The 27,214-nt window shown below is 49.8% G+C and overlaps 1 protein-coding gene across 2 annotated transcripts in view; it reads left to right on the top strand.

The window, feature by feature from the left end:
* Window positions 1–22,378, top strand: part of SPAG1 (sperm associated antigen 1) — an 88,915-nt gene extending 66,537 nt beyond the window's left edge. For both annotated transcript variants that reach the window (XM_058668584.1, XM_058668582.1), the window contains exons 11-19: window positions 248–565; window positions 1,021–1,120; window positions 7,870–8,022; window positions 12,073–12,239; window positions 13,755–13,884; window positions 14,700–14,826; window positions 20,582–20,746; window positions 21,670–22,041; window positions 22,151–22,378. In XM_058668584.1, the coding sequence (XP_058524567.1) occupies window positions 248–565; window positions 1,021–1,120; window positions 7,870–8,022; window positions 12,073–12,239; window positions 13,755–13,884; window positions 14,700–14,826; window positions 20,582–20,746; window positions 21,670–22,041; window positions 22,151–22,285 (1,667 nt within the window). In that variant the 3' untranslated portion in view covers window positions 22,286–22,378. The remainder of the gene's footprint in view (window positions 1–247; window positions 566–1,020; window positions 1,121–7,869; window positions 8,023–12,072; window positions 12,240–13,754; window positions 13,885–14,699; window positions 14,827–20,581; window positions 20,747–21,669; window positions 22,042–22,150) is intronic.
* Window positions 22,379–27,214: the final 4,836 nt, after the last annotated feature.

The following is a 27,214-nucleotide window of genomic DNA, read 5'->3' as shown; positions in this document are numbered from 1 at the left end:
TAGCAGTTAAAGAGCAGCCCCGGCATCAGTGAGGGGAGCCCGGGGACAGAACCCCATCCTCTGGAAGTGACGGGCGCGGGAGGGTGGACACTCCGGGGCTGGGCGGGGCCTCCAGCTGCCTGCCCCGCCCAAGGGGCGGCACCCGGGCACGGCTTTCCCGCGAGCCCGCCTCCTCGGCACAGCGCCGGCTTCACTGGCAGCTCCTGGTTGTTGCCAATACTTACTCCCCGCATCTGATTCCCCACAGACGCCGCTGCCTCTCAGCTGCATGCCATGGGCAACATCCAGAAGAAGCTGACGGGCAGGAGTGACGGCGGCAGCAAGCGGTCGCGGCAAAACCGAGCTCCTTCGGCGGCCAACAGGCAGGGCAGCCCTCCGCGAACTCCGGCCCGGGCTCGGGCGGCTGGCGCCCACGAGCACCCCACCACGGCCGACCTCAGGGGGGTCCACACGTTCCCAAAGCCCGCCGACCTCAAGAACCAGGGCAACGAGCTCTTCAAGAACGGCCAATTCGGTCAAGCGGCCGCTAAGTACTCCGCAGCGATAAAGCAGCTGAACCCCACAGGTGAGCCAGCGAGTGGCCGGCGGTCCTGGGTGCACGGGGCTCGGGCTGCGGGTCCCCCGCGCGCAGTGGCTCGGGGTGGAGGCCGAGCCGGGGGTGTCCCCGCGGGCGTGGCAAGGCCGCCTCCTGAATGACAAGGCACTGGGTCCCCGCGTTCCTTCCTGGTGACTAACAGCGCCAGCGACCTGGCCTCTGAGCAATACCTTGGAATGCAGCGCGTACCCCCGGGACTGGCCGGGGCTTCCCTGGGGACCCGCCGCTGCGGAGGTGGGCGGCTCTCCGAGGGTGCAGAATGGAGCCCCCGGAGTGCCACTGCAGTACCACCGCCAGACCCCCAGTCCTGTAAACTCAGTTGTGGCTTTCTTTCTTCTTTTTTCTTTTTCTTTCTTTCTTTCTTTTTTTTTTTTTTTTTTGCTAATGAATTTTAACTGCTTAATTGAATGCGATTTTTTTTTTAGAAAGTACAAATGCCGATGATCTGAGTATCTTATATTCAAATAGAGCAGCGTGTTTCCTGAAAGAAGGCAACTGCAGTAACTGCATTCAAGACTGTAACAGGTAAAACTTGTCCGTGTTTTCAGGTGTGTGCCCAGACTGCTGTCATGTCAATGTGATGAATGCCATGTGTCCTAAAATTTTGGCAATAGTAGCCTACTTTGTTAAGATTTTTATTGGAAAAGTCAGATATACAGAGAGGATGAAAGACAGAGAGGAAGATCTTCTGTCCACTGATTCACTCCCCAAGTGGCCGCAATAGCTGGAGTTAAGCCAGTCTGACGCCAGGAGCCGGGAACCTCCTCCGGCACTTGGGTACAGAGTCCCAAAGCTTTGGGCCATCCTCTACTGCTTTCCCAGGCCACAAGCAGGGAGCTGGATGGGAAGCGGGGTCGCTGGGATTAGAACCATTGTCCCTTTGTGCAAGGCAAGGACTTTAGCCACTAGGCTACCATGCCGAGATATTTTTTTAAATGACCTTTTTTATTAGCATTCTCCGTGTATAGCTTTGTGTGTATAGGAATTCTCCCCCTTTTCTTCACTTTCTCCCTCCTCACTCCTCTCTTACCATTTTCCTCTGTATTATCACAATAATATAGTTACAAGTTTAACATTGTGCTGTTTGAGTGAATCTTAGCATTTTAGATTTAGGCAGTGGTGGAAAAATCTAGTACCGAATTGTGAAGATATGTCCAACAGCTTTGCAGGGAGTCCTGCTCTTCCTGGGAGTGGAGACGCACGCTGCAAGTAAACGTCCTCTCCTGCTTTGCTAGTCATTTTCTTACGGGTGTTAAACCCTCCTCTCACACGTGTGAAGACAGCACCAAGGACTGAGCAAACTGGTCTTTGTTTCCACCACCACACTCATTAATTCACACTGCTGTACTGGCTCCCCTGGACTCCTGGAAAAGCCTAATGGCTAGTTCCCATCACAGTGAAAGCAGATTAGCTTTTGCCTGTAGTGTTATTTTGCTCAGATAGCTTCCAACCGACCTTCCAGGTGATTCTCGGTGGCTACATGGTTTCCCCAGACAAGCTTTCTGCTGTTCTGCACACCTCTGTCCCCACACAGTGGCCCTCAAAGTTGGCTGTGCCTCTGAAATCCCTGCTCATCTGCCCCTGGCTCTGCCTTCCCCAGGGCGCCCCCCCCCCGCCCCCGCCCAGCTCCCAGGGCCTGGGTGGGTCTGCAGTTCTTGCACTGACTGGGCCCCACACTTGGAGGTCCCCGGGTCATCTGCTGTAGTGCATGTAAAAGTCCCTCAGGTTAGGACCCTGCCTGAGCCAGGTCTGCACTGCTTTGAAATATAGTCATCCCTGGGGTACTCCATAAGTTGCCTCCATGACAGGTGAATGTATTTATGTGAATGAAACAGGTGCCATTTTTTCAGCTGTTGAGTGGTAAGCCCACCTCAGGCACCCTTCGGCAGTAAGTTGCATTTAGGGTTTTTAAAATCTCAAGTCCCAGGTTGTCTTCATGGGGTTGTGGATAACCCTTGTCTGGACCATCTAGTATGTGGACACTGTGTGTGTGCTTTTTTCCCATTGGCAGTATCTGCTTATTGGTATGGCGAAGCTTGGTGATGTCTGTGATTCAGTTTAAAGGGATGGCCTAGAGGCACTTGGATTTTTTATTTTTGGTTCATTTTATGTATTCTGATTTAAGGTAACATTCATGTTCCCTTTCAGCCAGACCCTAGGTCCCAGTGGCAGCTCTGCCAGCTTGTCTTTGATGGCCAACAATCCTTTCAGCTCTCGTATCTGTTTCTAGAACATTCCCTTTCAGGCTTATCTGGGTTAGGGCTCTGGGGTGAGAACACAAGACCCCTAAAGTTAGGACTGTGATCCTAGGAGGAGGCACCCGTGCACTGGCTAAAATGTGTTGTGTTTCAGGGTAGAGTCAGATGGAAGTCAAGATGGGTTCCCTGTCGTGGTGTCTAGGGAGGCCCTGGTGGGAGCTAGTCAGTGTGGGGGCCAAGCCGGGGCTGGCCGGCTGAGGAGGGAGGTGGGCAGGTGTCCCCGGATAAGAGCTGGGTTCTTGGCCAAGGAATCCAGCCCTGCTGGTCAGCGCTGACCTCCACAGTGACCGACCTAGTTAGATGAGTTCTCTGATAGCAGCCCTGTGAGTCAGGGGCCAGCAGAGGAGGCCATTTGACTCCACGACAGAGATTCTTGTATCTGCTTGGATCCCAGAGAGGAGCCTGTGAACATACCTTTGTGAAGGTGTGTAAATAGGGACAGACAGAAATCTGGATGAACTGGGAATAACTTGACTAGCAGAAAATATGACCCTTTCCATCGCAGAAATATCGCCTGCATTTTTAAGTTGTTTTGGTTTCCTTTGAAGGTTGTTATCACAGTTCTTTGAACAGTCGCACAACTTCTTATGACCAGACAAGTCAGACATTGAAACGGAAGAACTCAAGGGGGGAGGGTTGGGGAATTTAGGATAAGAGGAAGCTGAGATTGGTCTTCTGCAGTGGGGGCTGTCATGATTTATGTCCTTCAGGTGAATGTCTGGACACCGGCTATGTGTGGGCATGCTGCTGGGCGTTTGGGGGCGCCTGGGATCCTGGAGTTCAGGCCCTGCCCCACTCCTCAGCACGGCATTCCCAGGTGTCCATTTCCAACCTTCAGATGAAAGATGAAGGCTTGTTAGAAAGCCATTATGCTAGGAATTTTTATTAGCATAATTATCAGCCGCAAATGAAAAGCTCTTCACTTTCCATCTGCCAGGGAACCTTTTTGTGTGTGTGTTTTCTGCCCACTCCAGAAGCCTTCACATCCTTCCACTGGTGGTCCCACAGGCTCGGTCTGGACGAGTGGGGCCTCGTGGGTCTCTTCCCTTGGCTCTCTTCCCCTGCTCACAAACAGACACGAAGGCTGAAGATCCTGTGGGGTCTGGCCTCTGCTGGCTTTGGGAGGCAGCGTGCGTTTCGTGAGCTCGGCTTGGCAAGTCTGCTGTTCTCGTTCGGGTTCAGGAACGAGTGCTTCCTTTTCCCCAGAGGGCTTTCTCTTTGCACGCTGGTGGTTCATCTTACGGACTGCAGGCAAGCGAAAGAACACCTTGCGTTCGCTGGGCTGGCGTGTGCTGCAGTTCCAGTACATCACCAACACTTGGCTTGGGGCCACCTCAGTTGGGCAAAGGATGTCCCAGGTGTTGGAAGTCCTTGTGAAGCAGAGAGAAAGAGAGAGAGAGAGAAAGAGAGAGAGCGGCGTGCTTGGGTGAGGGGCTTGTGGATGATCCGTGTGGTTAGCACAGGGGGCTTCAAAAAGTTTGTGGAGAGTGTTATCTTATTTAAAAAAAAAACCCATTTATCTGATTTAAAAAAAAAAAACTATGCCTGGATTTCAGATATTTTGATGCCAGAATATGTGTATCTTTTCTTTTTAAGATTTTTTTTTTTTTTTGGAAGGTCAGATATACAGAGAAGAGGAGAGACAGAAAGATCTTCTGTCCACTGATTCATTCCCCAAGTGGCCGCCAGGAGCTAGGGGCCTCTTCCTGGTCTCCCACATGGGTGCAGGGTCCCAAAGTTTTGGGACTTGACTGTTTTCCCAGGCCACAAGCGGGGAGCTGGATAGGAAGTGAGGCTGCTGGGATACAAACTGGTGCCCATATGGGGTCCCAGAGCAAGCAAGGCGAGGACTTTAGCCATTAGGCTACCATGCTGGGCCCATCTTTTTTTTTTTTTTTTGTAATTTATTTATTTTTATTGGAAAGGTAGATTTTACAGAGAGAAAGATTGTCCATCTGCTGATTTACTCCTCAAATGACTGCAATGGCCATAGCTGAGCTGAGCTGAAGCCAGGACACAGAAACCTCTTCCAGATCTCGCACACAGGGGCAGGTTCTCAAGGTTTAGAGCTAGCCTCCACTACTTTCTCAGGCCATAAGCAAGGAGCTGGATGGGAAGTGGAGAGCCAGGACATGAACTGATATGTGTATGGATTGCCAGCACTTTCAGCAGGATGATGAGCCAGTTGAGCCATCACGCCTCCTCCACCCTACCTGTACTTTGCCATGTATCTTTTAATTCCATTTTTCTGTAGACTTCTAAATGCCCTTTGTATTATCTCAAAATGGCATGCATCTAAGTTTAAGACAGCGGTACGGGGCTGGCGTTGTGTTGTGAATGGCATCTCCCATAGCAGCACCAGTCCTGGCTGCACTACTTCCAGCCCAGCTCTCTGCTGTGATGTGCCTGGGAGGGCAGCAGAAGTACCAGGGCTCCTTGCAGCCATGGGAGAGACCCAGATGAAGCCCCTGGCTCCAGCCTGTCCCTGTCCTTGTGCCCATCTGGAGAGTGAAACAGCAGATGGAAGAGCTCTACCCTCCCCGTGCCCCACAGACCCTCGCTGTGCCACCTGGTGCCTGAGGATCTACTGTCTGGTATTTAAAATATTTTTTCCTTAACTTGATTGATATTTTTCAAGCAACCTTTAAATAGATATCATGAACCTACTATAGAAAATGCCAGAAAAGTAGCATAGCAGAAAGATTATTAAAATCACTCATGGTGCTAATACCTGGGCAGAGCAATAGCTGTTACCATCTGCCGCCTCTCCCCTGCAGTAGCAGGAAGCTAGATCTGAAGCTGAGCCAGGACTCAAGCCTAGGCGCTCTGACACGGGGTGCGGATGTCCAAACAGGATCTCAACTACTGCCCCCAAACCCGTACCTGCAGGGTTTCCGGACTAACTTCTGTGGCAGATTCCAGGAGGCTGGCAACCCTGTGGCTGCGTGAAGGTGGATGAGGGGCGAGTGACTTGGGAGTGCCTTACTGGGCAGGGGTGGATGCAGGATATGGGTGGGGGGGAATGGGGAGGGGTGCTCTGCCCTTGGGGGTCGTGCTCAAGACAGAAAGTGCACTTTTCCTTCCCGGCTTATGTTTTAGAGAGCTGACATGTGGGCACGTTGCTCCACGTGTTTCTCAACTTCCTCCCTGACCCCATGAACATCTGAATGTTTTCCATGCAGGCTTGTTGTGACATGAGATGAGCAAAGGCAATGACTGGCACTCAGGAGCCTCTCCTTCAATGCTCCCTCCAGGCGCAGTGTAGACAAACAGCGTGCTTCTGTTTTGTTTGTTTTTTTCTACAGAAGAGAGAGAGAGTGGAAAAAAAAAAATCTTCCATCTACTGGTTCATTCCCCCAAATGGCCATAGTGGCTGGGACTGGGCCTGTGTGGATGCCAGGAGCCTGGAGCTGTGCAGGTCTCCCTTGTGGGAGGGAGACTCAAGTGCTTTAGCCATCGCCCGTGATTTCCCGGGATGCATTAGCAGGAAACTGGGTCAGAAGTGTAGCAGGTGTTCCAAGCTGTGGCTTTTTACCTTGCTGTGCCACAACATTTACCCCAAGACAGCAAAAGTTTAGGACAGTTGGGAAGAAAAAAAAAAAAAAAAACTCTGCCAACTAAACAGAATGACCCTGTTACCATGGTTTCCCCAGGCCAAATGAAATACTTGGTGTATGAACTATATAAATTTGTTATAGCCAGAGAGTTAGCAGAAGAAACAGGCCCGCAGGTTGTGTGGGAGGCAGGCTGTTCCTAGGCTCCCTCTGCAGCTTTTAGCTGAATTTGTTAAAGCAAGAGGACAGTTATTTCCATCCACAGGTGGGCTTCTGGTCACATGTTTCATTTCAGAATCTAATAAAGTACATCAAGGACTGAAGTATCTTCACAGGGTTGCTCCAGGGGCTGGTCCTGTGGTGCAGAGGGGTTAAGCCTCTGTCCGCAGCACTGGCATTCTGTATGGGTGTTGGTTCTTGTCCCAGCTGCTTCACCTCCAATCCAGCTCCCTACCGATGATGGGCCTGGGAAAAGCAGCGGAAGAGGCTCCAGTGTTGGGGCCCGTGCCACCCATATGAGGGACACCTGGATGAAGGTTCTGGCTCTTGGTTTTGGTTTTGCTCAGCCCTGACCATTGTGTCCATTTGGGGGAGTGAACCAGCAGATGGAAGATCTCTTCCTCTCCTACCTCTCCCTCTGACTTTCAACTAAATAAATACATAAATCCTTAAATAAAATCAACAGTGGCTCCAAACAAAACACTGGAATGTGAGGGTATTTTGAAAAGTTTATGGAAAAGTGGAATTAAAGGTAAATTGATTTGGATGCAGTATAATTGACTTTGAAATCCTTCCCCCATTTACAGTGTATTCTGTGGACCCCTTGGACCCTTACCCCCTTGCTGTAGGCATAGATTTCAGAATTTTTGTCCCTAGATAAGCTTTAATTCCACCCTTCCATGAACTTTGTAGTATCCTTATACATCTTTGGTGTTATTAGAAATGCTTCACAAAATCAAAAGCCCAAAATGAAAATAGTGACTTGTTGGAAATTGCTTCTGCTGCTTTCCTTCTCTGGTGGCTTGTTGAAGCCCGCCGAGCACAGAGGAGCCCATGAGCTGTCAGCTGCCCTTGAAGCGCAGTGTGGTTCTAAGCCACGGTGCTGCCTCTGTGCACAGGGCGAGTATGCATTCTCGCTCTCTTTTTAGTCCAGTGTGAGATTCTGTCGGAACCCTGTTCTATGCCAAGTGCCATGCTTAGCTCTGGGACACTGGAGGAAGCTAAGACATGCTGCTGGGCAGCCCATGCATGACTCGGGAGGAGGAGATGCCAGGGTGGCTTTAGTTCTGGTTTAAAAGAATCAAGTGGTGACACCTGAGAGCGTGCTTGAGTCCCCAGGATGCACTGGGAGGAAGATGCACACGGCAGGGGCCAGGAGTGTACGGCATCATGTGTTCCCTGCTGTGTATACCACAGAGCGCTTTCCAGACCACTGACAGGGATGTCTTGCTGCCTTCCTCAGGGCCCTGGAGCATCGTCCCTTCTCTTTGAAGCCTCTCCTGAGACGTGCGATGGCCTACGAGATGTTAGAGCAGTACCGGCCGGCCTACGTGGACTACAAGACTGCCTTGCAGATAGATTGCACAATCCAGCTAGCCAACGACAGCGTCAACAGGTAACCAGAGCCCAAGACCAATCCTCCCCACCCCAAGGCCTAGGTGCTGTGTCGCGGGATTAGGTGGTTTCTCTACATAGCTTCAGGGCTGACGTCAGAGCATGGCTACAATCTCAGCCACCTCACTCTGCCGAGGCTTGCCCCACTGTCTTCACTGTCCCCCACTGACTTCATTTCTGACTATTGCTGCATACAGCCCAGCTGTCCTGTGATACCCTTGTGTTTTCCATTTGTAACTGCTCAGTGAATATGTATATATATTTTTTCAAAAGAACAACAAAGTTCAGCTTGCGTGTCCTGCTTAGGGCTCTGGAGTATTAAGCAGGTGCTGAGCTCGGCCCAGAACCAGGTCTGCAAACATAGTGCTGACTGCTGGGGTGAGCTGCCTCCCATGGGTTTGCAGGTGTCCTGCCCGCCAGCATCACGTCTGTCAACAGAAGCAGACTGTCTCTGCCGAGGAGAGCAGATCCCTGCATGCGTCTTGCAGACATATGTGTCCCATGCCTTCCTAGATAGATGGCGATCCAGGGTGACATCTCTTGGTGATGCAACAAGAACTGGCATCGCTGTTTTTGTTAGAACCCACCTGTGCCTTGGAGCGAGCCTGGCAAGTCCAGTCTTTCTAGACTCCATGGGCTGCTCTCGGGTGAACTGTGGAAGTCACCAGCTGTGTGCAGTGTGCCCAAGGTATCATCTCTCCACTAGCTACCTGGTCTAAGGGGCATTGCCCTACTCCCGCCAACAAGTCACCTGGTGGAGAGAACACTGTGGTCTTGGATTTTCAACCATCTAGAACATGGCTTGGAGGGAAGACAGGATGTAAGAGGATTCCTGACAGGAAAACGTGGCAGTAGGCTGCAGGGCTCACCTGGCCACCAGGGCCACCTGGTCTGTGGGGCTGTGTGCCAAGAGGGCACCCAAGAGGGCTCCTAATGGCCCCGCAGGAGTGGGAGCCAGGTTGTCACGAAGGTGAATGGTGGGTATTGCCTCAGTTCACCTTTCAAATTACCTACTGCCTTTCCCCAGGACCCCAGCCCACTTTGGAGAAGGCCACTGGGAGGATCTGAATGTAAGCCATCCTCGGTGGTGTGGTCGCCCACGGCCCATGCCACCCCTGGGCTGATGAGAAGAAAAGGCCACACTGTGTGCAATGGTGGCGTGTGGCATAGTGGGTGAGACTAGGCCTTAGGCATCTGTGAGCTCCCTAACAGGGAGCTGGTCAGAGGGGCAGCCACACTGCTGGCTTGCTACGTGCCCTGCTCCTGCGTCTGCTGTGGCCAAGGCCCCTCTCCCTGTCATCTTTCAAGGTCACCGTCCCTGAGCCGCCCTCTCTACCATCCTACCCTGGTTCCCTTTTTCAGTGTCCCCAGGGCTTTGTTTTGAAGTTAAGGAAAAAAAAAACTTTATTTATTTGCATTTGAAGTTAAGGAAAAAAATTTATTTATTGGGAGGCAAGGCAGATGCATACAGAAAGAAAGAATATATTTCTGTCTCATTTCCCAAATATTGGAGACAGTTAGAGTTGGGGCAGGGCAGGGCAGGGCTAAGAGCTGGGAACACAGTCCAGTGAGATTACCAGGGACCCAAGTACTTGAGCCATCACTGTGACTCCTGGGGTCAGCATGGGCAGGGGGCTGCACTTAGAAGCTGGGGTCGGGGAGCCAGACCCAGGCTCTTGGTTCTGGGAAATGGGTTTCCTCACAGTGAGGTCCAACCCCTGCCCATGGGGCTGTGGGCTTGATTTGCCCCTTCCCCTGCCTGCCTGGTGGATTGCAGGATAAAGTAGGTCTTCTGAGAGGCGGAGGTTCTTATGAAACAGAAAGTAGGAACATAGCCCAGGGCAGGGTGCCTGCTACAAAAGCATTTTCATGGCTGGCTGAGTGATCTAGAGCGGTAGGTGTCTGACAGCATTTGGGATGCCTCGCATTTCTGAGCCTTTTGCTTCGCACTTAAAAAAAAAAAACAAAAACAAACATTTTGAGGTTAAATCTCGCCAAGCTTGAGGTGGCGAGTGTGCCCAAGGCGCACCGAGCCTCCCAGCGCCTGGTGTGGCGGCCCTCAGCTCTGGAAGGAAACCGGGACCACACGCAGCAGTCGCTCCCTGTTATCCCCTCCCCAGGCGGCTCCGTGTCTTTCGGGATGTCTCTAGTCTGGGTATTTCACGTGCTTGGGGCCGTGGACTCCGTGGCTTTTTGTGCCTGTCTCCCGTGGCTTCTCCTGCTGCGTGGATCCATGCTTCTGCCGCTCCTGAAGATGACTGGGTGAAGATTCAACGGGACGTCTGCGTGGGTCCCCTCCAGGTTGTGCTCTCCTCGGGGCGGCCCTCGGGGTCGTGTCCACCTCTTGGCTTCTGTGGGCCGTGCTGCCGGGAACACTCAGACGGGGCTTCGTTTGCCCTTGGCATATACCTGGGAGGAGAATGCCTGGGTCCTTCGGTCATTCTGTCTGTAAGTTTCTGACAGCTGTGTTCTATCCTTGTATGTGTTCATGAAGGGCTTTTTCATACCGATCAATCATTTTAAAATTGCCAATGGTTGTTGATTTTTCAAGGTGGGGAGGCATTATCTGGCTTCTTGTGTAAAATAACCATTTAAGAATGTTCACACTTTTTTGTGTGTGAGTCCCTCATCTTTTCCCTTCCATCTATTCTGGTTCATTATGGATAAGTAAACAATTGCAATTTTTTAAAAATTAAACACCTGTGCTAATTTTGCTTCTGTCTTCCGTTAACCATATTCCTCTCTTCTCCCTCCAGGAGAATTAACATGTTAAGTTTCCCTGCATAAACTTATTTACTCCCTGGCAACATCACCTCTTTTCAGCTGCTTCTTCCTTCCTCTCTGCTGGTAATACAAGTTTTGCTTGAAAATTCTTTATTCTAAAGCATCTTTTTCTCTTACCATAATGGATAATTATTCATTCATTACAAAAAAATTTTTTTTTTACCCTGAAACATGAGGTTTAGCTAGAACTGAAGGTCACCATTGAAATTTCAGTTTTAAGAAGTTGTAGGGAAAGTGTGTACAAAAATGTGAACATATTTTGCACCAAGAATACATGAGACAGCAGGGGTGACCCACAAGGATGTATTTGCTCATTACCAGTAAACCCTCAATTCTGGGAAGCATATTTATATTTGGTTTGCTCCCCAACTATCCATAGTGGATGGAGTTTGGTTGGAAGTCAGGAGCCAGGAACTTTTTGGGGTGCGGGGTCTCCCACCTGGGTATAGGAGCTGAATCACGTGGGTCATTCTCCACTGCTTTCCCAGATCATTAGCAGGGAACTGGATGGAAAGTGAAGCAGTTAGGACTGAAACTAAGTGCCCGTGTGAGATGCCAGCTCAGTAGGCAGTGCCTGTATCCACTAGGCCACGGCTGTTGCCCCGGAGGGTATCTCTTTGATAATCAGATTCATTCCAATGGCATAACTGAAGTTTGTTAAGTCTTCATGTGACATTTTTGTGATCCAAATCAAGGCTGTTAATCTTAAGATAGTTAATAAATGTGATTCATTTGAAGGCCCTTAGAGAAGATGCCTGCTTCCTATTTTTTATCTCTCTCCATATGAAAACAAGTGAGTAATCTTAGAGATGTAAAAAAATATGAAGTGAGAAAGAGTATTTGAGCCACATGTAAGTGTTGTAAGTGAAGGTGGGATCCTGCCTGAAGCCAGCCCTCATGCATATTAGCAGTCCTGTCGCTTGAGGCACAGAAATTACAGAGCTGCCGTCAGAAGCCCTCCATGATGGACGGAGTTGTATTAAATACTACCAGGGACCTCTCCTCTCTAGACTTCCTAATGTCTGGGGTTCTATTTCCCTTGCTCAGACGTTGAAATTCATGTTCTCCCTGAAAACTTTAACAAATTAAAAATGTCTTTATTTGGCTGAAATACGGTCTAAAGTTAACGTCGATTATGGCAACTTTGGAAGGTGCTTTTGAAAGCGTTCTTGAGTGCATGGAAAGCAGGCGTGTGAGTTCTCTGTGGAGGTAGGTGGACGCACGTGTGGACAGCACGCTGAACAGGGAAAACACATGCTCTCTTTAGAATCACAAGAATCCTAATGCAGCTGGATGGACCCACTTGGCGGGAGAAGCTATCGCCCATCCCTGTGGTGCCCGTGTCTCTGACAGTGCCAGGCTGGTGTTCTGCTGCAAAGATGACCCCCGACCAAAAGGGAGACTTAAGCAGCCTCCACCGGCCAGGCGTCACAGGTATGGCAAACTTCTGTTCATTTCCTTTGGGTTGTCATGAGTGCAGGGGTGGGGGTGTGTGTGTGTGTGTGTGTGTGTGTGTATGTATCCGCAGTGACATAGGGACAAGAGTGCTCTCGTGCAGACCTGGGCATAACTTGAGTCCCTGTTTTCCCTGTTTAACCACAGGGCCTTTGGAGCTTGCTTCACACTCCCCATGTCCCAGTGTGCATGAGAGGGAAAAATGTTAGGCTTTAAAAAAAAAAAAGATTTATTTATTTCTATTGGAAAGTCAGATTAACAGAGAGTGGGAAAAGCAGAGAGAAAGATCTTCTGTCTGTTGGTTCACTCCCCAAGTGGCTGCAACAGCCAGAGATGAGCTGATCTGAAGCCAGAGCCAAGAGCTTCTTCCCTGCAGATGCAGGGTTCCAAGTGCTTTACGAGGCCACAAGCGGGGAACTGGAGCAGCTGGGACACGAGCCAGTGCCCATATGGGATCGCAGCACTTGCAAGGCAGGGATTTAGCCACTAGGCTACCGTACCAGACCTGAGAATATTAGGCTTCTTAGGAATAAAGTGAAGCTGTGAGGCATCCCACAAAGTTCATGGGTAATGAATTTTGTGGAAAACACAGTGTATGCATTTTTTTTGTGTTCACTGAAATAATCTTTCAGTTCCATTGTCCACAAACTTTTTGAAGTGTAACATGGATGCATAAAATATTAGTGTACCTGCTGACTATAATGGCCTACAGCCGCCTCTTAATAGGTCAGCTTAGTAGTAGTATGAATAACAGCTAGAATTGAGTAGCAGATGCTTCTCCAAGTAGCTTGTGTATGTGATGAGGCTAATGGAGAGACTGATGTGTTGAATAAAAGGAAATCCCATAGCAGGTGTACAGCAGGTGCTGCCTTCTGCCTTCTTTCATGGTCCGTATCTCGCTGTGTCTCTATGACTGCTCCCAATATGGCAAGTACGTATTGAATAGATGGAGCTAAAGCCCTTGTAATTTGGGGAATGCACTGTGTGTCCCCAGCCAGAGCTTGCCTGGGCAGGGACCAGGAAGTTCCCAAGAGCCATGGAACCCTCAGCTCCCTCATGCCCATAGAGGGCAGCAGAGGATGTCGACTGTTGCTTCTAGAGGGTCCAACAATCCTGGCAACGTCCCAGGAGGCTGAAGCCCATGAAACAGGGGGCCTGACACCGGGCACGTGCTCAGAGAGAGGGTGGCCCATGTCCTATGTCCTCTCCCAGCATTTGTTCCCATCCCCAGAATCCTGGTGGAGAAGAGAGGGGGTGTGCTAGTGTGGGTGGCATGACAGAACTGGTGCATTCTGTTGTCAGAAGGTAATAGTGTTACCATGATGGCAGTTTTTTACTTGTAACCAGTTTTATGCAAATAGCTTGATCTAAATGCTCCTTGAGCGCCTTTGCAGCAGAAGGTGTACCTGCAACTGTTCCTTAGACTGTGTAGATGTACTCATGGTTTTATTTGTTTGTTTGTTTGTTTGTTTTGGTAACTTTCTGGTCCCCTAGATGAAAAGTTTAAAGCCCTTAAAGAGGAAGGGAATCAATGCGTAAAGAACAAGAACTACACTGATGCTCTCAGTAAATACAGCGAATGCTTAAAGATCAACAACCAGGAGTGTACCATATATACAAACAGGTGAGTTCTGTGGAGCGGCTGTGTACTTATTTCTTAATATCAGTTTTGTTTATTAAAATGTTCTTATGAGTTATTTGTGAAATGATTCATTGCCCAAGTGTCTTTTCTTGGTTCCAGGAGTTTGTCCAGCAGGTGGTCTTTAGGGTTTCTGAGAGCAATGGGGTGGGAGGGAGGGGGCTGCGTCCAGCCAGACCTGGACATTAGCCAGTGCAGGAAGAGCAGGACGCAGTAGCCTTTCAAGATGATCTCTGCAGAGCTACATCCTTGTCCTCCTCCATGGGTGGACCGAGCCAGCATCTTTCATGGTGTGCAGTGGGAATGAGCTGATTCCTTCTCCAGTGCCCTGCACATGCCATCACTTTGTTATGACTCATCATTGATTTGTTTGAAAGGCAGAGCCTCACTGATCTTCCATGCACTGGTTCACTCCCCAAATGGCTACAACAGCTGGCCCAAGGTCAAAGCCAGGAGCCAAGTCTCCCATATGCTTTAGCAGTCAGGACTTGAACCCATGCACCCTTCAATGGGAAAGCAGCATCTGAACTGCTGTGCTGCTCTTCTCCCAGCCCACCAAGGGCACCATGCTCCCTCCCACATAGTTCTGGGCACATGCTGTGCCTTTGTCCTCCACTCCCCTCTCCCTCCCTCTGCCTCAGCTCGCCCAACCCATTGCCTTTGCACTGGAGAATTCTTAAAGTGGTGCTCTGAGTGTCACTTCTGGGAAACCTGCCCCGTCCGCTCCTCCGACCCACCGCTGCCCAGAGCCACCCACGCACCCTGGGACCTTTCCTGATGGTGTCCTTGCTGTCCCACAGAGCCCTGTGCTACCTGAAGCTGTGCCAGTTTGAAGAGGCCAAGCAGGAATGCGACCAGGCGCTGCGGATGGACGGCAGCAATGTCAAGGCGCACTACCGCCGCGCGCTGGCCCACAAAGGCCTCCAGGTGAGGGCGCCACAAGCTCCGTGTCTGCACACTCAATGACCTGCACATACACACGCAGTGGCTCGGCCATGGGTTCCCAGAGTTGGGCCGGGGAGGGCTGGGATGCCGTGTTGGTGCTGTGGCTACAGGTGCCACGCTCTGTTCCCACCTCTAACTGCAGAGCCAGGCTTGGTGATCTCTGAGACCCCTCTGGCCCGGCAAGTTGGGATTTGCAGTTGCAAGTGTTATTCTGGCAAATGACGCATGCCACATTGGTGCTTCCACAGAAGAGATGGAACAGACTATCCTATACCTAGGCTATAGGGTGACCTTCCAGGACCCTGCTGGCACACGCTGGCCAGCCTTGACCAGGGCGTCTCAGGGCACCTGAGAATAGCATTACTGTTTACAGTAGGCTGACCTGAGGAGACACAGGGCACTTTGTTATCGAGTTCCGGCAAACCACCAGCATTGCCACTGACTCTTACAGCAAGCACTGGGCAGGGTGGTGGCTGGGGAGGGCATGCTCATGGAAGCTGGGTCACCCAGCCCACCACGGCAGGGGCAGCATGTCACAGGTTTGGAGGCTGCTGTGACTGGACAGTGGTATCCTCCTTTGGAAAAGTGCATCAGGAGTCCAGAGATGGTAGCGTCAAGTTTCTCTATTCATGCGGATTCCTGCATGTGACTACTGCAGAGTGGTCACCCATGAAGAAAAGATCACCACCATGAAAAACCACGACATGCTGACAAACAACATTCCCCAGAAGGCTTTAAAAATTGTTTTTTTTTACATTTACTTGAAAGGCAGAGTTAATAGAGAGAGAGAGGGAGAAAGAGATCTTCCAGCTGCTGATTCACTCCCCAAATGGCTGCTGTGACTGGGGCTGGGCCACATTGAAGCCAGGAGCCAGGAGCTTCTTCCAGGTCTCCCATGTGGATGCAGGGGCCCAAGCACATACTTGGGGACCATCTTCCACTGCTTTCTCAGGTGTGGTAGCAGGAACCTGGATGGGAACTGGAGCTCCAGACCAGCCTCAGTGCTATTTTTTTTAAACAGTTTTATTAAGAACTGATTTGCACATTGTGGGTGTGAAGGTCATTGACTTTTTTGCTCAGTATATATCCCCTTAGCCATCGTGCCAGTCATGATGAACAACACTGCATCTCTCTGCCCCCTAAGCTGCCCCTGGGCACCCATTTGTTGATTCCAGCCCTGCAGACCAGCTTTGTCTCCTTTGGGCAGTAGCCTCATCCCACTGTGTGCGCTCTTTGGTTTGACTTGGAACAATTTGAATTCACCCTTACTGTGTGAGTTGATTCATCGCAGAGTGTTATGACTCTGCGCCAGGTTTGTACACACTCCCCAGATGATGACACGGAGGTGGCTTTCAGTGTGGGGGAGAGTGGGGTACGGGAAAAGCTGCTGTGGTATTCCTGTGCACATGTCTCATGGGGCCATTCCCAAAGCACACAGCCCGAGGCCAGGTTGCAGGCTGGGATGGAGATGAAGAAGATCCCGAGGGGCCTGGTAGACTGTGCTGGGGAGGTTGGACTTGATGCTAAAAGTGATGGGGACCACAAAGTAGGGTAGGCGGTGGTATGATGGAACTGATTTGGGGACAGCATGGAAGGTGGGCCAGAGAGGGGCCTGCTTGGAGTGGGAAAGTAGCAGGGCACCAAGGTGAAACACAGGACAGAGAGAATGTGCAAACTGGCAAGGGGCGCTGAAGAGACACATGGCTCAGACATCTGGAATTGATTTTCTCAAAGTCATGGAGTCTGGGAGCCTGAGGCCTGCATGCCTCGGAGGTCTCTGTCCTTGGCATGCAGATGGCCAAAATGGCTTCACATGGGCTTTCTTGTGTGTGTGTGTGTGTGTGTGTGTGTCTCCAGGGCCACCGGTGGTATCAGCTCAGGGTCCATCCTTACAAACTCATTGTAACTCAGCTGGTGGCGATCTGAGGTCCTAGGGCCTAGAACTTCTATATGCAGAAGTCACACCAGAAGCGGGGGTGGGTCACAGACTCATAGTCAAGTCAACGGTAAAAGCTGATGTGATGCAGGGAATGGGGGCGGCAACAGAATGGGGTGAAGGTGTCACCCCAGGGCTCAGGCCGGGGCACAGGTGACAGGGGGCACTGAAGAGGGGGAACAGCTTTGTGAAAAGGGTAAGGCAGAGGTCAGAGTTTGAGATAATGTTCTTAAATTGTAGGCCCATGGCCGAAGGGGAATGCCTAGGTTTGCTGGGCGGGCAGGTGGTGGGGTATTGTATTCACATGCATTTCAAAGGACGGTGTATGTCACACACCCAGCCAGGCTACAGAGCCGCAGGTGGGCCATGTGACCCAGGGCTGGGGGAGCCCCCTATGTACACACAGGGCCTGAGGGCCCTGGGTTAGCAACACACTGGTGGAGAAGCTTTGGATGAAGAGTTTCTGGATGGTTTGTGGCGCCAGGTGAGGCTTCCGGTTTTCTCCACTCTGAGCGGCGCCGACTTGGGCCCATGCGGGCAGAGCTGCAGGCTGCTTTAATTGTACGTAAGTCCAAACCGGTTTGCCTCATGCTGGCTGTCTCTTTGAACCGGTTGAGCCAGCTCAAAAAGATTGGAAGCTGCACCTGATCAAAGATCGGAATTTCATCTTTCCTGGGAAAGAATTTTAGAAATTGAATTACGATGCAGAAAGATAACCCCAGACATGAGGAGCCTGATGAGCTGATGACACTGATGGCTTGTTATGGCTTGATCTAATATCTCCAGTAGTCTGAGGCGTGTGCCAAGTGAATTCAGTTTTAGGATCCTGGAAGGCTACAGCTATTTTTACAATGGGAGAGGCTGCACGCTGCCTGCCCCCTGACCAGGCTCCCTGGCAGTTGGCAAAGGCATTGCCTGTGGGACCCAGCTAAGCACTGTCTTGGATCTTCTCTCTCCTAGCGGCTGTACTAGGTGGTGTGTGTGTGTGTGCTGTAGGCTGGGATTTGTTGTTGGTGTCTTAAACAAGGCTTTCCTGCATGCAGAGCTGTTACAAGGAAATATAACTTGAGTTTGCCTTTATTTACAAATTATCGAATGTCATTTGTGTGCTAGGCATTGGGTATATGGAGGTAAGATATGGTGCCACCTCAGGATTCTTTCCAGCCAATAAAGGATGCTTGGAGGACAAAACTGTCAAAAGTATTATTGCGGTTATGAGTTTTGCATATCTACTGCTAATAAATATCGTCACAAATGTGTGGTTGATTATATTGTTATCTTTGTACACAGTGGGTCTTCATCCACTGGTTCATTCCCCAGACAGCCACAATGGCCAGAGCTGGGGCTGGTTCCAAGCAAGGAGGCAGCACCTTCTTACAGGTCTCCTGTGTAAGTGCAGGGGACCCAAGGCCTTGAGCCATCTTCTGCTGCTTTCCCCTGCCATAAGCATGGAGCTGGATGGGAAGTGGAGTGGCCGGGACATGAACCAGTGCCCCTATGGGATGCTAGTTCTTTCACTGTATCTTTCTAAGAAGACCTCCTGAGGTGGTCATCACCCTGTCAGGTCCACACTGGTTTTTTAAACGCTGCCTGCTCCAGCTGTAGGCCTGACAGCTCCAGCAAAAGCCAACTCTTCCTTGTTAGTGTCCATCTGAGCCCATGCCTTTCATAACTGTGCCCAGCCCAGGATTTATTTATTTATTTAAAGATTTTTAAAATTTTTAAAAGATTTATTTTTATTGCAAAGTCATATATATATACATATATATATATATATATACACACACACACACAGAGGAGGAGAGACACAGAGAAATTTCTTCTTCCTTCCAATGATTCACTCCCCAAGTAACCACAATGGCCGATGCTGCTCCGATCCGAAGCCAGGAGCCCAGATCCTCTTCTGGGTCTCCCACACAGGTGCAGTGTCCCAAAGCCTTGGGCTGTTCTTTACTGCTTTCCCAGGCTACAAGCAGGGAGCTGGATGGGAAACAGGGCTGCCGGGATTAGAACCGGCGCCCATGTGGGATCCCGGTGCGTTCAAGGCGAGGTCTTTAGCTGTTGGGCTACTTGTTAAGATTGTTCCCCTTAGGACATAAACTTGTGCTGGAGCATGGTAACTCTGCCATGGTGCTCGTGGCCACTAGCCCAGAGATGGAGCGCAGTGACCATCTGTGAATGCACCCGTCCCCTCCTCTCAGGCTACCTGCTTGTTGCACGCTGCCGCCGCCTCAACCTTGCCAGCCTCTGTCCCTCACCAATCAGGCCAACTTAGAGGAACAGGAATGAAGAGGACAGCAGCTCCTATGGAATTGGACTTGCGTTTCAGGTTGGGAGTCCACAGGCCTGTTTCCAGGACTTCAGGTCACATGTATTAGCTACCCTCCACTGTCTGTGATCATCCCAACAGACCATTCATGCCTAAGTTTCCTCATTTTAGAAATAGGGGATGGGGCCTCGTGCCATAGCCTAGTGGCTAAAGGCCTAGCCTTGCATGTGCCGGGATCCCATATGGGCACTGGTTCTAATACCTGCGGCCCCACTTCCCAACCAGCTCCCTGCTTGTAGCTTGGGAAAGCAGTCGAGGACGGCCCAGAGTCTTGGGACCTTGTACCTGTGTGGGAGACCCAGCAGAAGCTCTTGGCTCTTGGCTCCTGGCTTTGGATTGGCTCAGCTCCAGCCATTGCAGCCACCTGGGGAGTGAACCAGTGAATGGAAGATCTTTGTCTCTCTCCTCCTCTCTGTACATCTGACTTTCCAATAAAAATAAATAAATATTAAAAAAATAAATTTAAAAAATTAGGGGATGATAAAAGTTAATATTCACAAGGCTATTATAAGAGTGGAGCATAGACTGGTAACAGCTGTAATGATGGCTTCAGCATATCCTCCTGCCACAACTCACACACCTTGGGTCGTGAGCCTACCCTAGTGTGCTCAGCTGAGTGGCTTTGGCACACATGTGCTGTCATGTATAATTTATCTTTTTTTAAAATATAAATTATGACACAATTAAGGCTCTCCCTTCAAAGAGTCACTCTTGCTGGAGGAATGGGGAAAGATGTGGAGTGGTCCCTCAGGAATGTCACCACCACTGGCTGATCCAGTGTGTGCTGTCAGTAATGTGTCAGCAACACACAAAGAGGTTGTATGTTATTGCGGTTCTTTGCCACCTCCCCAGTTGGTGTAATCAAAAGATAGGTCTAGCTAGTATTTCTGGGACATAAGCTATCTGTGGCATCTCTCGCCAGCAGGTGCAGTGGCCATGTTTCAGGGACCTTAGGTTTCCGTGCTTTGCTCTTTACCCCTGCAAATTATGTTCTGATGCCTGTGAATATTAATCTTTGACTCAAGGCTTGGGAGGGCCCAAGGGAATCTGAGCTCACAGCGACAGCCCCCTGTGGAATAGCCACTTACAGGTTTGAGCCACTTGTTGCTGCATTCCTCGGGACAGTCCTGCCAACAGCAGAGTTTTTGTTCTCTTCATCTTACGGATGAGAAAAATGAAGCTCCACAAGGTTAGGTAGGATCTTCCATCTCAGCATCCAGGTATATAGCAGGTGCTACCGTGAGGATGGGTTGTTCCTTCACTTATCCACTCAGCAGACAGGTGCCTGCCAAGTGGTAAGGCACAGTGCTACAGATGGAACTTTCTGCCCTTACATTCTGCCCTGGGTGTTCCTGTGTCATGGGTGGGGTAACTTCAGCCACACTCCACTTCATCTCTCAACCCCACTTAAGTTCACATCAAGTCCCTTTCCTGGATTTATGGAAATTATTTTCTGTCTTTCCCACTTTCAGAATTACCAGAAGAGCTTAACTGATCTTAATAAAGTTCTCCAACTAAACCCAAATATTGTTGAGGCAAAGATGGAACTGGAAGAGGTAACCAGATTCCTTAACCCTAAGGAAAATGCAGCCTCATTCAATAAAGAAAAGGAGAGGAAGAAAATTGAAATTCAAGAGGTATTTGTATTTGACTTTTATTGACAGTATCTTTGGGGGCTCCTATAGAAGATTCTAAGTTCCTATTCCTGTCAACTGTATAAACATTTTAAAATTGTGTTTTTATCAGATCATCAGAACAATTCTAACCAGTTCTGTAGACAGTACTTCCGGCCGTGACAGAGTTGCTGTTTCCTCCCACGGGTCCATAGCTGGTCCTGGCAGTCTTTGCTCACCCCTAGGGCCCATGATTTGCTCTGCTTCCACTCCAGAGGGAGCCTGTGCCTGGTATTTTTTGCTCCCAAGTTGACAGGGAGAATCCTGACAGACTTGATTCTGTTCCAGGTGCCCTGCAGGTCACACCCATGGAGATTTTGCATACTGTCTCAGACGTTAACCCTCTGAAGACCTTGTCAGCCAGCTGGGACTGCCTTGGGATCAAACCTGCCTTTATGATCTCAGCTAGCTCCTGTATTTGCCACTGCCATTAGGGAAGACAGGCAGGCCCTGGATCCCTGTGCCTCTTGAGTGCTAGTATCTCACTCATGGTCTGGTATTGCCCCCGCAAGGCCACTAGGAGAGATGCAGGAAGTTTTTTTCCTTCAAAGGAGCAAAAGTTTCTAAGATGTAGGATATGTAACTTTGCTTTTGTGTTCAATTACAAGGAAATAGGTGTAAAGCAGTATTTTCAAAGGTCTTTATTTCATGTAATAGTTTCATATGAAAAGTTCCAAGGATAAAATTATGTCGATGTCTGTTTTAAAAAAACTTTACAGAGGAAAACATTTATGAACTGGGTTCTTACACCCAAATACATGTCCTCAAGAAATTAGTTTTTACAATTAGGGCAGATTTCAGTTTTTTCACCTACAAACTGGCTGAAATAGCCTCCTGGGGTGTGTGTGGTGACTGGTGTTGTGACACTGTGTTCCTTGTTTCTGGAGGTGGATGAGCGCAGTGACAAGGAGCCGCCGGGAACGGTGGAGGACGTCTGTGCTGACGGCCTGGCTGCCGAGCCCGGGAAGGAGAGCAGGGGGGCCCTGGAAGATGCAGCAACACTTCAGGTCTCCAGGCCTACCAATGCCTACGAATTTGGCCAGGTGATGAATGCCATCAGCATGAAGAAAGATCAAGAAGCATGTGCAGGCCTGTTAGCCCTCACCGCACCGCAGGACCTGCCCATGCTGCTGAGTAACAAACTTGAAGGGGATACGTTCCTCCTCCTCATTCAGGCTCTGAAAAACCATCTTCTTGATAAAGATCCCTCGCTGGTGTATCAGCATCTTTTATATCTGAGTCAAGCAAACAGGTTTAAGGTAAGGTGCAAATTGTTTCATGAACAGAGGTACTTTGTGAGGGAGGGGGCGGCATGTGTGAGAAGTTTAAAATGCAGATTTAGGCTAATGTAACTTCTCCTTGTTTCAGATGATGTTGACGCTGATTAGCCAGGGCCAGAAGGAGCAAATCCAGGCGCTCTTTGTTGTCCTGGCAGACACACCACCCAACAGCCATTTCACTCTGGAAGATGTGCAGGCCCTGAAGAGGCAGTACGAGCTATGAAGCCAGGGAGCTGGCTTCCCCGCGGGAGTGTGCAGTCCCGCTCATGACACAGTATTGTAACAGGGATGCAAAGATAAAGCCTGGCCTACTGGACTGTACAACATTTTGCTTTATTTTTATATACAGAATGTGTAGATTCTATGATCTACTTTTTATTAGCAGTAAATATTTCTTATGTACCAGAGCCAACATCTTTATATTTAATACATATATTTGGAACTTTTTAAAAATACATTTTTATTTTTTAGCACACATTTTAGTAACTCATCTGTTGCAAGTCTGAGCTCAGTTCTTTGCACTGAAGTCTGATGGAACTGAGTTTGAGCCAAGCCACGTCATTCACAGCTGTCATGTCTCCTGCCGTGGCAGGCATTCTGGTTTACACTTATGGATTACAGTCAGGCCCCACCACGCAAGTCTATTACATGAAATGATGACTAAATAGTGTTTTTAGTTTAGAACTGTAAGAAGTCCTTGTTTTTTTCTAATCTAGAAGTATTGCCTAATTCACAAAAATTGCCAAAATCTTATGCCACTTTTTTGCTAAATTTTAAAGCTACTTTCTCTTTTCATTATTTATCTTGCTTATACAGACAAAAACAGTGTCAATATCTGTGTTGGTCATTTTCTCCGTATATTAAACGTTCCCCCCGCCCGCCTTCAGGACTGCATTGTTTATTCCTTGATTGAAGTGCTCAGGTTGCAAGCTCCTCTGCTAACTGAGTCACACTAAAAGGGTATTTCTTAAACTGCTCAGGTCTCTGTCACTCATCCCCTAGTCTATAGTCAGTTCCCCCTTTCTGCAACATTTTTTCTTATTCATTAGTACATAATTAGCATTTTAATTATTTCTGTATTCCCTTTATCTTATAATTAAGGAATATTTTTAAAGTCATATAGAACCTCTTGACAAGTGCAATTTTTCTTCTAAGCTGTTCCCTTGTTTTAAATGAAAAATCAGTAAAGGGTATTTTATATTTTGAATTAAAAAGTTTCTTTTATAGTGTTATTACATTTTCATGAAAAGTAAATTAATACATTCTTTTACAAACATATCTCTATATGGAGTTTACTTATAGAAATGATCCACTATTTTCCTTTATGAAGGTATTTCAGAATTCATGGAAAATGTAATTAGAAGATGTAGAGTGGTAGGTGGAGTGAACCTGGAGTTTGTTCCATGTGCTTGGTCCTGGGCGAGGAGAGGGGGAGGAGAGAGCCCCAGGTCAGCATGCTGCCCTGTTATGCTGGAGGACCAGGCCTGGAGAACTTCAGTGGGTCTGGATCTTGGGTGTGTGGAGGGGTGAGGCACCAGGCCAGCACATGTGCCAGGAGCCCAGGATTCTGGTGGGTGGGAAGAGCTTTGCATCAGCACACCACCCATTGGGCTCCTGAAAACCTGGCGGAAAACCCATGTACTCCTGGGCACAAGGACTGTGGATTGAATGGGGGAAAGAAACAAGGGGACCAGGGGAAGGGAGGACTGCCATGGGAGTACCTTGCAGGTGAGGAAAGACTCCTGAGGGACTCCCAGCAACAAGGCCACTGTACTTGCAGGTAAACGAGGGGACTGAGCTAGTGTTTTGGAGGGGAGAGACCGGAAGACCTTTATGGATCAGAACGACGGACCAACCCACATGGGAGACCTGAGCTGGGCTTGTTAGCATGGATCATTGCTGACCACGACATGCCAACCCACATGAAAGCTAGGGCTGGGGGCCTGTCTGGCAGGGCTAGATCCCAGGACCTGACAGTGAGTGTGGGAACATGAGACAGGTCACATTAGGCTGGACCATGATACAAACCAGCACGCAAGAGAATCAAGTCTGGGGGTAGATTCTGTCAGGAATAACTAGGCCTAACCCTGTGGAATTACAAGTCCCACTGAATAGCTTCAGAGTTGGAGTGGTGATGGGCCAAGTTAGGCATGACCAGGGAACCCGCCACTCATGGGTACCTAGTTGGGAACAGTTAGGGTGCATGCATACCCTAAAATAGGGTGTGGAGTAGGCTGGGCCACAATATCCACCAGTTCACAAAAAGACCAGGACAGAGGGGGAAGGCTATGTCAGGCAAGGGCCCAAGCACCTGCTGGCATTCATGAGATCTGGGTCTGGGAGTGGACTGAGTAGGGGAACTTGGGCCACTCCCCTGGGGGGCCACAACTCCCACTGGTGAGCACATGGCCCAGGCCTGGGTGTTGGACAGAATGGGCAAGGTAGCTCCATCCACTGGCAAGTGTGTGGGTTGGTTTTGGAAGGGGGCGGACCAGGCAGAGCCGAGCAAACCTGGCCCACTGGTGAGTGCAGAAACCAGGCTGGAATGCAGGTCATGCTGGGATAAGCTATCAAATCTACTGGTTTACATGAGCCAGGAATGGGAGCAGACTGAGCAGGACCAGGTTGCAGCACCCACCAGCAAGAGTTGGAACTGGGGGCTGGCCGGGTCAGGCCAGGCTGTAGCATCTGAGGGCAAAGGCCAAGACAGATGAAGGACTATGCCAAGCTTGGTCAGAGCAACCACTGGCACGTGCAAGATCTGTGGCTGGGATCAGGCCTGGTTGGGGAACTAAGGAGACACCCTGGCTGCTTTGTGGGTCCCACTGGTGAATGCAAGGGCCAGAGGGGGGCTGTGGTCTGGTCTGGATATGGCTGCAGTGTCCCTCAGCACAGATGTGGAGTGGATCTGGGATGTGGCAGTCAGGGCTAGACTAGCACCCACTGATGCTTGTGAGAACCAGATAGGTATAGGACAGACTGGGCTAGGTCTCTGCCCCTGCGGAACCACATATGAGCTGTGTTTGGGTGTTGACCAGGCTTGGTTGGGTTGTAGCACCCAACAAGAACTGGAATGAGTGAGGGCCTGTCAGGAAAGGCCACTCACTGTTCCTGCTAGGACAGGAGGTGGATTAAGTAGGGCTGGGCCATGGACCTATCAGTGTGCTTGAGATCTGGCATTTGGAGAGGTTCTGATGGAGGAGTTTGGGGAACTCCTTTGTCAAAATACATTCCCTGCAGATGAAAACAAGAACCAAGACAGGGAGCAGCCCAGACCAGGCCAGGGAATGGTACCCACCAGCATATATTTAGCTTAGGTTGGAGGCAAACCAGGCTGGGACAGTTCATATTACCCACTGTCAAATCTGAGAACCAGAATGGGGTATGGGTCATGCCAGGCTGGGTTACAGGACTAGCCAGTCCACATTAGGGTTGGGGTTGGGGGCTAGCTGGGATGAGCTAGGCTATAGCCCTCACCAGTGTGAACTGGAATTGGGGGTGGACCAGAGTGGACCAGAGTGGGCCAGGGTGAGCCAGGCGATAGCATCCAACTGGAAAATGCAGAGGTGAAACGGCCATGCCAGACTGGGCCACAGCACCCAACCAGCACACATGACACTCGGGGGACCAGGGGGAACTCAGTAGGGGGGTTGTAGGAGGTCTCCCTGCTGGGTCATTACTCCCACTGGTGAGTGTGAGAGCTGGGATTGGGGGCAGACCAGGCTGGGCTGGGCAGAGCTACAACACCTGTTGGCCTGTATGTGAGCTGAATCGGGAAAACCAGTCTGGGCTAACTATCAGTGAGGAGCTGTGTGAACCTGCAGCCAGCCTGCAGGTGCCTCATCTGCAGAGTGGGGACCTCGTCCTCCTATTCAGGCCGTTAGAGGGCTCATGGGAAGTGCCTGGTGGTGCTTAACAAGCACCTTATGTTTTTCTTCCTTGGATCTAACTGCCTTCTTCCCGTAAGTATAATGAATGAATCTATTGTTAACACAAAAAGGAGGGGAAGAGAAGGGACAACAGGGCTGGTATCCCATATGGGCACTGGTTCATGTCCTGGCTACACCACTTCTAAAAAACAAAACAAACAAAAAACAGGTTTAAGGGCTGGTGCTGTGGCATAGCGCGATAACCCTTGCCTGTAGTGCTGGCATTCCATGTGAGGAAGAGTTTGAATCCTGGCTGTTTCATCTCCAGTTTAGCTCCCTGCTGATAGTCTGCAAGAGCAGTAGAGGATGGTCCAAGACCTTGAGACCTTGCACATATGTGGGAGACTTGGAAGAATTTCTTGGCTCTAGGTCAGTTCAGCTCCCAGCTCTGGCTGTTGTAGCCATTTGCTGAAAGACTGGGCATGGAAGACATGGAAGATCTGTCTCTCCCTCTCTCTTCGTAATTCTGACTTTCAAGTAAAAGAAGCAAAAACATTTTATTGGAAAGGCAGATTAGTGGAGAGAAGAGACAGAGAAAGATCTTCAATCCCTTGGTTCACTAACTAAGAGGCCACAATAGCCGGAGCTGATCTGATCTTAAGCCAGGAGCCAGGAGCTTCTTCTGGATCTCCCATGTGGGCACAGGATCCCCAGGCTTTGGGGGAAGTGGAGCAGCCAGGGTATGAACTGGTGCATAAATGCAATGCCAGCACTTCAAGGTGGAACACTGGTCTGTTGAGCCACAACTGGCCCCCAAAATAAGCAAATCTTTAAAATCTTATTTAAAAAATAAAGGAGATAGTAACTGCTTTTCAAGCAACGTAAGTATCTTCATCCAACTATTCAGTGAGACACACTGAAATCCTTCTGATGAAAATACTATACCTGAAGAGGCAGCCACCTTCTGGAAATCAGTCCTGTTCCTACAGCTGAGGGACTCCGCGGGCCAGGCTGCACAGAACATCCTTACGATCGACAGGGACCCCTTTATCACCTGTCACTGGTTAGCAGGTGAATCCGCAGAGGCTGGGGGTGCTCAGTGAGTGCTATGTGAAGGAACGTAGCCTCAAAGGTGCTCCTGTCTCAGGTGAGAGCCGTTCCTATCACTGAGAAACTCAAGAGCGGCACTCTAAATTTCAGTCCTTCCTGGAAGCTTCACCTACAGTCACCTGAGAATGTCACGGTCCAGAGGAGTGGGACTTTAAAAGGAACTCTTTGTGACT

Source organism: Ochotona princeps, chromosome 9 (genome assembly GCF_030435755.1).
Source record: "Ochotona princeps isolate mOchPri1 chromosome 9, mOchPri1.hap1, whole genome shotgun sequence".
Taxonomy (NCBI): Eukaryota; Metazoa; Chordata; class Mammalia; order Lagomorpha; family Ochotonidae; genus Ochotona; species Ochotona princeps.
Note: the sequence above shows the minus strand (reverse complement) of the source record. Positions and strands in the feature narration are given on the sequence as shown.